The sequence below is a fragment of the Vigna umbellata genome, chromosome 10 (assembly GCF_029865625.1).
Source record: "Vigna umbellata cultivar VRB3 chromosome 10, Vumbellata_1.0, whole genome shotgun sequence".
NCBI lineage: Eukaryota > Viridiplantae > Streptophyta > Magnoliopsida > Fabales > Fabaceae > Vigna > Vigna umbellata.
Genome location: NC_142174.1, coordinates 10,605,306 through 10,619,442, shown reverse-complemented (window position 1 = coordinate 10,619,442; position 14,137 = coordinate 10,605,306). Strand labels below are relative to the sequence as shown.

The 14,137-nt window shown below is 33.5% G+C and overlaps 2 protein-coding genes across 2 annotated transcripts; both read left to right on the top strand.

Annotated features, from left to right (window-relative positions):
- The first annotated feature begins 1,441 nt into the window (after positions 1-1,441).
- On the top strand, positions 1,442-5,853 carry LOC124831944 (hexokinase-3-like). The gene is made up of 9 exons (XM_047306049.2): positions 1,442-2,000; positions 2,833-2,983; positions 3,076-3,255; positions 3,721-3,795; positions 4,166-4,321; positions 4,400-4,498; positions 4,572-4,699; positions 5,025-5,106; positions 5,185-5,853. The coding sequence occupies exons 1-9, from the start codon at positions 1,729-1,731 to the stop codon at positions 5,536-5,538; spliced, it is 1,497 nt and encodes a 498-aa protein (XP_047162005.1). The 5' UTR covers positions 1,442-1,728; the 3' UTR covers positions 5,539-5,853.
- Positions 5,854-10,209: 4,356 nt separating this feature from the next.
- On the top strand, positions 10,210-14,052 carry LOC124831942 (THUMP domain-containing protein). Its single transcript, XM_047306046.2, has 7 exons — positions 10,210-10,365; positions 10,458-10,574; positions 11,024-11,461; positions 12,133-12,272; positions 12,363-12,483; positions 12,977-13,117; positions 13,662-14,052. Exons 1-7 carry the CDS (start codon positions 10,288-10,290, stop codon positions 13,734-13,736), a joined length of 1,110 nt encoding a protein of 369 aa, XP_047162002.2. The 5' UTR covers positions 10,210-10,287; the 3' UTR covers positions 13,737-14,052.
- Positions 14,053-14,137: the final 85 nt, after the last annotated feature.

Here is a 14,137-nt window from a genome sequence, read left to right as displayed (position 1 = left end):
TACCAAGATATCCTTTGTCTTTTCACTTTTGGGCTCGAATGTTTGTTTCACAAGTCTCTCTTAAACTAATATTTTATATAACTCTATTCTAAATATGGTATCTATCTCACCATAACTTTTATTACAACCTTTTGTTAGTTTTAATAAATAAATATATTTAATTTTAGTTTACTTAAATATAGGATTATAGTATAGATAAGCATAACCTACTATATTTTGAATAAAAATTATATAATTATCAATATATATGTAAATTAAAATAGATTTTTTAAGAATAATGTTACTTTTTTTCAAAACTTTAAATTTTTATATTAAATTTATATAAAAAGGCTTTTATCATCTGAATATTGTTAAAAGATTAAAAAATTTAAGGTTGTTAGTTAATAAAAATATGGAGTAGTTATTATCTTCAATTGTTCTATTTTCCTTATATGCCATATACAAATCTATTTTATTGTACACAATGGAATAGTTATTGGCATAAATGAGTATTTTATATATAACCATTTTATGTCTCAGACTATTTTACCAAGGTTGTCGTGGACAGCAAATTGAGTTCCCTATAAAACTATGAGAAATATCTTTATGTTCACTTTAGGATATATTTAAGAATTTCTAATCAAATTAATCTGAATAAAAATATATAAACACTGTAAAATAAAATATTGAATAAATTTAAATATAATTATATATTTAAACTACTAAGAATATTGTTATAATGAATAATGTCATGAGTGGTAAAAGCAAACACAGGAGATCTTTAACTGATCTGTCTAAAATTTGTCTGAATCATTTAAGTATTTATTTGGATAAAAATTTCAAACTAAAATTTGTGTTGGACGAGAATGTGATCATTCTTAAGAGGTTGGTAACTTAAAAAAGAGAAAGAATAACTAAATTTAAAAAATACAAATACAAAAGAGTTAGTATTGCTATGTAAAACTTTTCCAGTACCAATCAATTATGTAAATTAGTTTTTCAAAAAATAATAAATATATACAAAATATAAACTCTCTCTCTTTATTTAAACTGAATGCACATGTAAATAAAAAAAATCCATGGATCAGTTATACAAGTTTTGGTGAATAAAAAAGCCACGAAGTATTTTTGGCTTTTGCTTAAATTATTTAATTTATTCTATTTTTCATAATCATTGTTAAGAATATTAAAAAATAGTATTGCATGAGTTAAGGGTGTAATACATAATGACAAAAAGAATAAAATGGAAAATAAAGAGTATTTATTTGGATAGGGTGAAAAAAAAGAAAAAGAAGAAAAAAAGAGAAAAAGAAGAGCAAAGTCAAAGTTGTCATTAACCTCAAAATCTGTCATAAACGGTAAAAAGATCGCGAAGAGATACCGTGACAAATCCGAAATATAGGAAGGAGTTGGAGGGCAAATCTGTATTTACGCCGACCTTATAAAAGTTTCCATATCGGTTCTCCTTCCATTCCAGCACATCCTAATTCCAAACCACTGCATACCCAGCCGCCGTCTCTCTTTCACTCTCTCACTTTCTATCAAGGGCCTTTTCCGGCACCCTTCGCCGGAGAACAACCGCGTCTCCAATCGCCGGAGACTTGGAGGGCTTCGCCGGAGAGCAATCGTATCCGCGGACGGCGGTTAGTAAGAGTTTGGTTTCGTGCATGTTGAAACGGCGGCGTTTGGTGGTTGTGGTGAGCAATCGGGAGAGAGTGGGGTAGGATGTAGTTTGGTTGATCAGGGGAGATGGGGAGAGTGGTCGTGGGGGTGGCGGTGACGGTGGCTGTGGCGACGTGTGCGGTTGCGGCGGTGGTGGTGGGGCGGAGAGTGAAAAGCCGGAGGAAGTGGAAGAAAGTGGCGAATGTGGTGAGGGAACTTGAGGAAGGGTGCGACACTAGGGTTGGGAGGTTGAGGCAAGTGGTGGATGCCATGGCCGTGGAGATGCACGCCGGGTTGGCATCTGAAGGTGGCTCCAAGCTCAAAATGCTTCTCACATTCGTCGATAATCTCCCAAATGGGTAATAATCTCTTTCTTCTTTTCCTTCATTAGGTTCCGATTGCATTGCCCCTTTCCTGTCCTTAACTGTGCCATTAAGAGTCTTCTTTTCTTGGGAAGACAATGTGCATTTCCCCTTCTTGGTCATTTCTTTATTTTTTCAGCATTTTCTTATTTTTTGTCTTTTACGTCATTCCGTGTTTGTAGTTGTCGTCTAATTACATCAAGATACTGTTTATTTCTGCTTTCACTTTTAGGATTTGTGCATATGTTCTATCCATGTGCACTTATATCTGTTGCATTATATATTGTTTTCAAATATGCCGATGGCGTTCTTTTTATGTTCTTGGCGTTCTTTTTATGTTCTTGATTTGATATGATGGAACTTTTAAGTTTTTTAAATAACATTTCGAATGCTTTTTAGAATATTTTTAGTAGAAATCAATGATATGACAATCCGTGATTCATGACTGGTTAACAGTACTGTCATCGTATTTTAATTAAAGTCCTCTTTGAACTGGGGTTTCTGCTGAACTTTAACTTTTGCAACATCCAATGCATTGCCCGTTTGTAGCGTACGTTTTGAGAATTCCATGTTATGCACATGATTTGTGTCAACACTGAAGATTGAGTTACAGAATCTAAATGTAGGACTGTCATCGTATCTATATCTGTTTTGGGCGTTCCACACGATCGCACACGATGCCTGAGCATACTTTTTTTTTTTTTGGAATGAAGAGTGGTATTTGTTAAATTAATTTAATTCTATAATTTTGTCTTCGCATTGATACGTTCAGTTCAATATGAATGTGATGTATTTATATATTTATATATTTTTCTACTTCTATTATCAGGACTGAGAAAGGAACATATTATGCACTTCATCTCGGGGGTACAAATTTTAGGGTTTTGCGGGTTCAATTAAGTGGTCAACCAACTTCAGACTTGGAACATGAAGTAGAACGACAACCCATTCCCCAAAATGTCATGACCAGCACAAGCGAGGTGACTTGACCAAAACACTAAAATTTTGGACTTATGTGGTGTTTGCTTGGTCTTTTAACACAGTAGAGGTTGACTGATTTTGCTGCCTGCAGGACCTCTTTGATTTTATTGCATCTTCATTGAAGGATTTCATTGCCAAAGAAGGAGATGGTTCCACTATTTCACAGGGCAGAAGAGAACTTGGATTTACATTCTCCTTTCCTGTGAAGCAAATGTCTGTTTCCTCTGGCATTTTAATCAAATGGACGAAAGGGTTTTCCATTGTAGACATGGTTAGTCAAGTGACTTTAAAGAGGTTTTTTGGGGAATTGGAAAAACTTATACTCCTAGGGAATATTGTACTATATGGAAAATTCTTGTATCATGATTCCTCATAGAGCTGATCACTAACTTTAATGGTACCTTTTGTATGTTTGAGAGAAAAATCATGATTTTGAACAGGGTAATAATTTGTTTAGTTTTATACTTTATATAAAAAGTTATCTATAAGCCCAGTGCATTTAGTTAGTTGTGTCGTTAATATATTTCTTGTTCGGTTATCTTTTATATAGATCTCATTGCAGCCTTTTAACTTTATAGACCAAATTAGTTTTTTATTTTTTTAAATGGCTTTTTGTGCTTCCCCCTTTAAGAGTTACAAAATGGATGTAAAGAGCCTTCTCAATTGCAGAATTCTAATAATAGCAGTGTGTAAATATCATGACCGTGTTATATTAATAAGAACTGTGTGTTGTCAGGTAGGAAGAGATGTTGCAGCATGTTTGCAAGAAGCCTTTATAAGGAATGGCCTAGATGTTCGGGTAGCTGCCTTGGTAAGGAAGTACTTTCTTTTAACCCCCAGTTATATTTTTATCCTCCAACTTAGAATGTTGCCAAGAACAATGTCTGATAATTACATAACTTGGTATGATGTCTGTTTAATGAATTGCTACTTTTCCAAAGTCATTTTTGCAGTTAATTCTTCGTATTTTGGAATGAAGGATAAATGGTGGTAGTTTGACTGACATTTGTTTTCATTAAGAAACTGTGTTGCATTTTTTATCGCTGTGAAATTGTTTTCTTAATGCACTGTAATTATGTGGAGAACTGTGCTGCGTTGGTGTTGTGCATTATAAATAAGTAATGTTTTATTTATGATTATTATTATTATGGGAAACATGATTTCATGTTCATGTTCAACAGGTTAATGACACTGTTGGAACATTAGCAGTCGGGCATTATCACGATCCAGATACAGTTGCTGCAATTATAATTGGTACCGGTACAAATGCCTGTTATTTGGAACGAGTTGATGCTATTATCAAGTGCCAAGGTCTTCTTATGTCATCTGGGCGCATGGTATTGCTTTGTCTTGTTTTCACTTCTGTCTTTTGTTTCTCTTGAAATTTCAGCAAGTTTAACTCTTCTGGTTTTTAGGTTGTTAACATGGAATGGGGGAACTTTTGGTCATCTCACTTGCCAAGAACATCGTATGACATTGATTTGGATGCTGCTAGTCCTAATCCAAATGATCAGGTGAGGTTCTGCATCAGATGACTTCTGTTGTTTGATTTGTCATATGACTAAAATGTTGGATATTTGGATACAGGGTTTTGAGAAAATGATATCTGGAATGTATCTTGGTGATTTAGTGAGGAGAGTCATTCTCAGGATGACATTAGAGTCCGATATGTTTGGACCTATTTCTCCAAAGCTTTCAATGCCTTTCATACTGAGGTGAGTACTGAGTTCTCTCTGTCTGTTGAATGTATTATCCATTAATTTGTTTTAAAGTCTGGTTTATATTGTAATGGTTCAATTCCATTTTTTATTTTGATTGCCATTGATCGATTTCAATGTCTTAGAGATGGTTGATCATTTATTCTGGAAAGTGAATTTGCTGTATATTTATCAAGTGAACTTAGAATGATTTATTTGATCCTGACTTGATCCCCTGATGCAATCTTTTCGGGCCATTTCTAAAATGGTGTGCATATTGGCAAGCCTCACCCATTCTCCTTCATATATCTTGAACTAAAACTGTTACCTGATGGAAATTCAGGACTCCTTTGATGGCTGCCATGCATGAGGATAACACGCCTGACTTGAGAGAAGTAGCAAGAATCCTTAATGATATATTTGAGGTAAAGAAGCGGCGCACACCTTATGTTTTGGCCTTGCCTGCTGTAGTTTAATACTAATTTTGTTGTTGTATTTCTCAGATCCCTGATGTTCCTTTGAAGGCAAGAAAAATAGTGGTGAAGGTGTGTGATGTGGTGACTCGTAGAGCTGCTCGATTGGCAGCTGCTGGTATTGTTGGTATCTTGAAAAAGATTGGTAGGGACGGGAGTGGTGGCATCACAGGTGGACGGAGTAGAAGTGATATGAAAATGAAAAGAACAGTGGTGGCAATTGAAGGGGGATTGTATTCTAAATATACATTGTTTAGGGAGTACTTGCGTGATGCTCTAAATGAAATATTGGGGGAAGATATTGCCAAGCACGTTATTCTAAAGGTCACCGAAGATGGATCTGGCATTGGTGCCACACTGCTTGCTGCCTCCTATTCATCCTAAACTGTGGATAAAGGGGGTTACTTACACCGCCATAAATATATTTATATATATATAATTTGTTTAATATATATATATATATATGTATGTATGTATATATCTGCATATTTATATATATGTACATATATATATATATATATATATATATATATATATATATATATATATATATATATATATATATATATAGGCACACACACACGTATAGCCATGTAAATCAGAATTTGTTCTCCATATTTTAAATATCTCTGTATAAAGGAAGGTTTCGTCTATTCTTTGACCAAGTTATCTTCATTTATATGATTATTATTTTTTTAACGGCTGACTAGGAAGGAGTGATATGTTGAGATTGAAGTTTGCTTATTATGTCTTGTTTTCTTGTTAAAAAGTAATTAAATCTGAATGCTTTTTCAGTTATCTACCTATTGACTAGCCTACAATGATCTTGTCGATGACAAGCCCAACAATTAACGTTGTTGTGATAATTTTATAATATTAAAATGGTTATTCGTACGTCCACTTGTTTCAAGTTTATTTAAATAAATAATTTAGGTTACAATCTTTCTGAATTTCTTCTTCCCTTCATTTGTATTTGGGGATTCTTTTTCATGTATGAAATAATAGTTTGCAACTAATACACAAATTTAAATTATTTTAAGCTTTAGTTTATTTATAATATGTTATATGAGTATGTAATAATTAAATCATTCAATTTTTATATTTTAAGATTTTAGTTTTATGTTTTTCATTTAAGAAATAATTATTATAATATTTTAAAAGAAAAACAATGAAAGAAAATGTCATTTTATTAAATTTAAGGGATATTAATTGCGAGTGACCTATTTAAAAAGTGGTAAAAATCTACTATGAAAAGAGAGTTATTAATGTCATTTAGTACAATTATAAAAGTAAATATAGACATGATAAATAGTTTATTTATTTATTTTGTAAGTACTATTTTTTTTATATTTAGTAATTTTAATTTTAAAAAGGGATTATGTTAAAAAACAGTCAAATAATTTTAAAAAATAGTGAAATATAAATTATTCATTTTGATAATTTTTTATAAGAATCATTTATAGTTTATTAATATTTTTTGTTTTAATAATTAAAAATGATTTTATAGTTCAATAAAAATTTTAGTGTAATAAAAATAAAAAGTGAGGAAAAATAGTAGACATATTTTCTGTTTTACACAATGTTCAATTTTACTCCTTAAATAACTTTTTCTTTTAATTAGAATTTGAATAAATATCTTACTTTTTTACACTTTATGTGTTAATTTAAATTTGACTTTTTTCTTTCCATTTATTTTCTAAGTAGCCGTCTTTTTAAACTAAAACAATTATATTATCAATTTTATTTTGATTATTAACTTATATTTATTAGTTTATAAATTAAAATAATTATTTTATTTAAATTCAACTATTTTTTAAATTAAATTAATTATCTAGAAAAGAAAACTCGTTTATTGTATAATAACATTTTGTTACCCTAATTCTTTGAGTTGTATGAGAAGACCTTATATTTTTTTTTAATAACTTGCATGTGTGAAATGTTTTTTGTAATTATTATGAAAGCAAGATAAAATTTCACAGTCAAATGTTCTTACTCAATAATATAAAATGAAATATATTTAATAATGAGATTTGTGAGACCCTAGAAGTTTATTTTACAAATTACCTGTCACATCACCATTAATTACGCACGCCACATCACTACGCCTGGTAATTAAAACGCACAAAACGCTGCATGCACGGGTGTCATGTGTCGTGTTGGAAACTTCTGAAATCAGAAGTGGGAGTGCAGGTGTCATCACGCGAGACGCTCGTTCGTCTAAGATTGGAAGGAACAAAAATGATTTTCGAAGAACCCTTCCACTCACCTGCACCTCTCATCTTCTTCCTCAGAACCCAAACCTTTCATCTTCTCCAACTTCTCTCTAGAAACCCTAAACTTCTCTCTACTGTAATCATCACGTTTCTTCTCCGATCAAACTTGCAGCACCGTAGGATCGTTCGTTCAGCTGTGAGCTTCATTTTGGACCGAACCAATCTCAGTTCTGAAAACGGTAAGTCTCCCAACTTAGGTGTCGTTTCTGGATACTCCTGCGAACCCAGATTCTGTCGCATGCAAGGGTAGGAGTTGATGTTTTTCTACATTTCTTTGGATAGATTTAGTGGAAGAAACTTAAGTGGCTGTTGAGTATAGAAGAGCTGTAGTTGAACGTGTGAAAGTCATACTTTTAGGGCGTACACTGCTATCCAGGTAAGGGAAGTTTATAAATTTAATTTATACTGGTATGAATTATGAACGTATGAAATGAACTGTATGTATGAGAATTTTGATTGATTTAGCATGCGTGAATAAACGTTGTTGATCTGGATGAATAGAGTATATGTTGGCTGTGATGCATGAGTATATTTGATACGTATGAAAATGAATGATTAATGTGAATTGTACAAAGTCTGGAAATTTATGTTGATTTGAAATTATAAAGTATGAATTGCATGAGAAATATTGAGTTAAGATAGTTGGAAAAATCTGGAATCCTGTTAAGGTTGAGAAAATCTGAAACTTAAATTATTCCCTATAATAAATGACGCTCGTCACTGTACGGTCTTATACCGTTCGGTTTTTCTGGAAATAACTTAGAATGGAATTCTTTCATTTGGAAGGAACTTCGCTCGAGAACGAGCGTCCTCAAATTGAATGTCTGAGCGTTCGGTTCAGCTCAGCTGTGTATAAATGTTTTAAACTTTAAAATACGTAACGTTCGGTCTTATACCGAACGATCGTTCTATATAGCGCTCGGTCTCATACCGAAGCGTTCGTTCTATATAGCGCTCAGTCTCATACCGAAGCGTTCGTTCTATATAGCGCTCAGTCTCATACCGAAGCGTTCGTCTTAAATAGTGTTCGATCTTATAACGAGCGTCCGTTATAAATCTCGCTAGGTCTTATACCTAGCGTTCGTCCTAATAAGCTCTCAGTTTTATACTTAGCGTTCTTCCTAATTATTGCTCGGTCTCATACCAAGCGCTCGTAATGATTGGATAAATGTCTGATAAAATAGCGTTCGTTCAGAGTATTAAATATTCGTTTTCTTTACGTTCGTTCAATTCCTGGCATTGGTTTTCCTATGTAAATCTCTTCAAAGATAATTCTAAGTGTTCTTGACCCTCCATTGTGTACTAAATTTGGTCCAAGTTTTTATCACAAATACTTTATAAATACCAGTACACTTCAAGTCGAGTCAGTTCATTTAACTGGCCAAATAGAAATTTTGTTCGTTATATATATTTCCTGAGTATCCAATAACTTCATTTGGACGTTCGTCCTAAGTCTCCAGTGGACTGAGCGTTCGTCCTTTTTGACTCCTAAATCTAAAGATGTAAAAGATGATGAAATATGATAAATTAAAGTGTGAACGCCATATGGAGCGAATTTATGATGATGGATTTTGGACGAGCGTTCCAGGGAGGAACGTCTCATATATGTTAAATACTAAATTGGTAAAGTATGACTGTGGTCATTGCTAATGCTGGCTTGGTCCATCCTGATATTCCGTGATACTCATCTTCACGTAGAAGGGGGTAGTCATGTGTGGGAATGGCGGGAGGTTCTAGTCCTTAGGGGTACTTTGGATAGAGCTAACCTCGAGTGGCAGCTGATTAGGTATATCCCGGCTACTACACCACTCGGGTGCAAGGACGCCTGTAGCTACACGGTTCATACAGTCCGGACGGTCGTCTTATATATATATATATATATATATATATATATATATATATTTATAGATGTTACGTGATGTTATATGTTAAACTATGTGCTTGTGTGGAATGATATGTTCATTGTATATGTTGAATGTATGAATTAAATATTATAAGCTTACCCTTTCGTTTTTCCTCGTGTTGTCAATTGTCCATGTACGTTCGTCTTGTCTTGCAATGATCATCCGTGTGGATGTGAGCAGATGGTGATGCATCTCTTGAAGAAATGCTGGAAGAAGAAAATTTGGAAGATGCAAATCTGGTTGAAGTGGAAGTAAAGGCCGAGCCTTAGAGCGCTCGTTAGATTAGAAATGTGAATGTTAGATTAGTTTGGACGTTCGGTTAAATATTTTGTAAAGCCGTTCGTCCTAATTATTCCTGATTCTGTTTTGACGTGTACGTTATTTTTATAACTAAGAACGTTCGTTCTAGGCTTCCTTTGTATGCGTTTTATACGCGTTTCTTTTGTACTGAAGCCGTTCGGTTCTGGAACTTCTTTTCAGTATATAAAGACTGCTTGGTTTTACTGTTAATTGTAATTAATTTTGTAATATAGTAATTACTGTATTCTGGGATTTTACAAGATCTCTTGTTCAAAATGATGTTAGTTCGAACTTGATAGGAATGGATCATCTTCAATAGTGATAATGATAATATAATGGAATAATAAAAAATAATATTAAGTAAAAAATATGTATCATGTGAAAAATATATTAATAATTGAAATATACACATTTATTTATCAGTACTATTTCTCAATATTTCTAGAATAATCACAGTAGCGAATCTATTATTATTTTTGGAAGTCTGTATGTTCAAAACAAAAATTACTTTTAAAACTTTTAATATAGATAAATATATCAAATATATTTTTAATATCCTTCTGAACCAAAAATAAAAAGGAAAAAATAACAGTTATCGTAAATTAAAGTGACGCAAAACCGCTACTCAGCTTTAGGAAGTTGTATTTTGGTGTGCAATGGCGCCCAAAGGTAAATCCGATGCAGCCGCCGCCGCCGACAATGGCAGAAAAAGAAGACGCTATCTTCCTCATAACGTATGTGTTATCGTCTCTTCTCTTATGTAGTTTTTGCATTTTGAAGTTTGTTTTATTTTGTGGCTGAGTTTTGTTTTCGTGATTTTTTCCAGAAAGCAGTGAAGAAGGGTTCGTATCCTCTGCGGCCTGGCGTGCAAGGCTTTTTCATCACTTGCGACGGCGGAAGGGAACACCAAGCCTCTCGAGAAGCTCTCAATATTCTTGATTCCGTATGATATACATTTATATTTTCATCTTTCCTTTTCCTTTTTCGTCATCAGCGTTCCAATTTTGCAATTGAAACTGTCTAAATATCTTTAAGAATTTAAACACGATATTTATGGGTAGTGTTTTTTGAACATAAGAATTTGGTTTTTCTATTTGTTCAAATGCAAATTTCCATTAGACGAGGGTTTTATTTCTGTTGTTAGTTTATTTTATCATTTGTAGAACCTAGACACTGTATGGTTGTTCTCATCACTTTGGCCCTGGCTGATTAACCTGAGTTGTTTTAGGTGCTCTCTGATTGATTGTTTATTCCGAGCACAACATTCAAACACGTGACCTTACTAAAGGGGATGGTTTAGGCTTGAATTTTATTTTGTATTGAAGTGAACACTATTTTTGGTTTCTTTTTCTTTGTGAAACTATATCATGCTTTCGGTTGTTTGTCATGCAGTTTTATGAAGAGCTAGTTGGTGGGGAACATTCAAGTGTAAAGGAATTACCTAGCAAACCCTTAAATAAAAAAATCACGTTTGCAGATTCTGACTCTTCCAGTGATGATGTTGATGATGATAATGCTGAGGAGGAGCGGCAGGAGGGGGATGAGGCAAAGGCGGACAAAAAGCCCAAATTGGATACTTTTAATGATGACAATGTTGGTCTTGATGGTGGAGCTGGCGGAGAATCAGATCCTTGTAAAGTTGATGAACCACACATTCAGGCATTAGATAAACATGGTGAGGGTAAAGGAGACATTGATAATATTAAGACTACAGAAGTGATAGCTGATGAACCACCGGCTGTGAAAGAATGCAGCAAAACAAACGTGGAAGAGAAGTCTATTGATAAGTTAATTGACGAAGAATTGAAAGAATTGGGAGACAAGAATAAGGTGACTTCATAAGACTAATGCTCTGTATAATATTTTATTCTGTCACTGAAAAACTTGGCTCACAGATCTTTTGTTTCTAATATTTACTGGGTTCAGCCAATCATATTTTTGTGGCTTATGAGCACATGCACGTACTCGTGCAACTAATGCTGAGGTCTGTATCTGGGGCATGCTTACTTTTAGAAAATATCTTCTACTTTCATTTCTTATTTTACTTTTAATGAAGAAAAAACCACCTTATTTAAGTACCAGTTACTGTTCCAAAGAAAACAACTTTTATTGTTTTTGTTACTTTTGTGTAAACTTTTGAAAATAAAAAAAAATGACATTTTTTGTAATTAAAAATGTAAACAGAAAAGATGCTTTGGGGCTAAAACTGACTTCAAGAGTAGTATTATCTGGATATCTAAAATAATCACTGCTTATGACTTTTTGTCTAGTAGTATCAGGATCAGCTTTTATATTTTTCATTTTTCCTCGGTAGAGTTTAATTTTTTCGTGAAGAGAAGAGTAAATTAAAACTGTAGAAAGGTACTGTGCTCAATTCTTCAGTTCATTGTGTGTTGGATATATGATTTGAGGGTACTGTGGCATACATTTGACCCTGGGATTTGTTACAAGTTTCAATAGTGAATTTGTGTTTTGCTAAGGTGATTTTTTTTTTTCAACAGAGACGATTTGTCAAGCTTGATTCTGGTTGTAATGGTGTGGTATTTGTTCAAATGAGGAAGAAAGACGGAGATAGAAGCCCCAAGGATATAGTTCATCGGATAGTGACATCAGCAGCATCAACAAGGAAACATATGTCTAGGTATGTTTGTAGTCTCTCTTTATGTATGTCTATGTGTGTATATATAACATAAGCACAGAAAAACACCGATGCAGTGTTGACTACTTTTAGGTTTATTTTGAGAATTTTGCCAATTGAAGTCTCATGTTACGCTTCAAAGGAGGAAATTTCAAAAGCAATGAAGCCTCTTGTGGAACAGTACTTCCCCGTGGAAACTCAAAATCCACACAAGGTACTGTGCTTGTATTACATTTTCTTTTGAACTTGCATTCCAAACTACACAAATGATGCTATTGTAGATATTTTGAAATTAGTATAGCTGAGTAGGTACGTGGTATGTTGTCCATTTTACAATTCCTCTTTTATCTAATGCTCCTACTTCTACACTCAGTTATGTTTATTTTTGCAAGCTAGCAAAGCTAGCTTTACTGCCTTCAAAATTATTGAAACTCTACACAAACCAATTCTTATGTCTTTGTATAGAATTTATCCAAGATGAAATTTGGCACGGGCATTATGTTTACAACAGTGGTCTGCATAAGAGGAGTCTGCTTTCAAGCACTCTGGAAAACTAATTTCATTAGTGTAGATATACTCATTTGTGTACTATACTATATGTTGTCTACAAGATACAAATGCTAACTAAGTTTATGCGCAATTCTTTCTATGACTGGGTCCTTTTATCTGCTGTACTGTCAGGACTTGACATGCTTTTTTGTATGTAGTTTGCTGTACTGTATGAGGCTCGGGCGAATACGGGTGTTGACAGGATGGAAATCATTGATGCTGTGGCAAAGTCAGTTCCTGGACCCCATAAAGTTGATCTAAAAAATCCTGATAAAACTATAGTAGTTGAAATTGCTAAGGTAAGAAAGCCATGGTCAGTCTGGAGTTCAAGTGAAATTGTATGTCGTCGTTTATCTTGTGTAATCGTCACCTCATTTTTCTCTCCCTTAGCCTTAGCAATCTTGCGAAGTACTTGTCATGGCGTGCTACATTATTGTCCTACATTCTTGTTTTTCAAATTGACTGATACTTTATTAAGTTGCTGAATTGCCCCATCAAAATTTCCGGTTAACGTTGCTGTCAAACCATTATTTAATGAAAATTTGTCTTGAAAAACTGTCTAAATTTGTCTATTTGGAAAATAAAGCTAATGTGATAAAAATTTCTTCACAAGCTCTCTAAACCACCAAGTTCTGGCGTCTGTCGCTGCAGTTTTTCTGATTTTGCTTTGTTTTGTGTCACCTAATAGCACTTGGATAGTTTGGACATAATACTCCTCAAATTTACAAATGCATTTCTTGTTTTAATGCTGAATTTTGTTCCGTAGGGCTGTAGTTCTCTGTCATAGTATTTTTTTTTTCTGTTTGGCATAGAAATAATGCATCATCCTCTTTCACTTGGCAGACTGTGTGCTTGATCGGGGTTATTGAGAAATACAAGGAGTTTTCCAAGTACAATCTGAGGCAGTTAACATCATAAATACCGAGTCTTCTAGTACCTCGTGTGCTTGTTCCTATTGCAGCATTATAATAGTTTATCGTATTTTGACTTACCCTTTTAACTTATGCTTTCTGGTTCACTCGTCCTTGTTACTTTTGTCATTTTGCCTTAGTGTTAGATGAATCTTGCTGCCAGTCCTTTTGACTACTTAGTGCTGAAAGTTCTCACTTACAAAACGAAAAATTCTTACGCAGCAGTGGAGTAATGTAGGCTCCCTTAAGTTATTTAGAATTTACTTTTATATTGGATTTATTAGAATTATGGAATTATAATTTTTATAGAGATTTTGTTTAAACTTATAATGTGGGGAAACTTATTTGAATTTGCTTTTTTTGAAAAACTAATTGTATTTGTTTTAATATTTTATAAAAAATTGTACA

Coding starts and splice junctions, on each gene's coding strand:
- LOC124831944 (XM_047306049.2), top strand. CDS start 1,729: ATGGGGAGAGTGGTCGTGGGGGTGGCGGTGACGGTGGCTGTGGCGACG. Junction 3,796..4,165: donor ATGTTCGGGTAGCTGCCTTG/GTAAGGAAGTAC, acceptor CATGTTCAACAG/GTTAATGACACTGTTGGAAC. Junction 4,499..4,571: donor GTCCTAATCCAAATGATCAG/GTGAGGTTCTGC, acceptor ATTTGGATACAG/GGTTTTGAGAAAATGATATC.
- LOC124831942 (XM_047306046.2), top strand. CDS start 10,288: ATGGCGCCCAAAGGTAAATCCGATGCAGCCGCCGCCGCCGACAATGGC. Junction 11,462..12,132: donor AATTGGGAGACAAGAATAAG/GTGACTTCATAA, acceptor TTTTTTCAACAG/AGACGATTTGTCAAGCTTGA. Junction 12,484..12,976: donor AAACTCAAAATCCACACAAG/GTACTGTGCTTG, acceptor TTTTGTATGTAG/TTTGCTGTACTGTATGAGGC.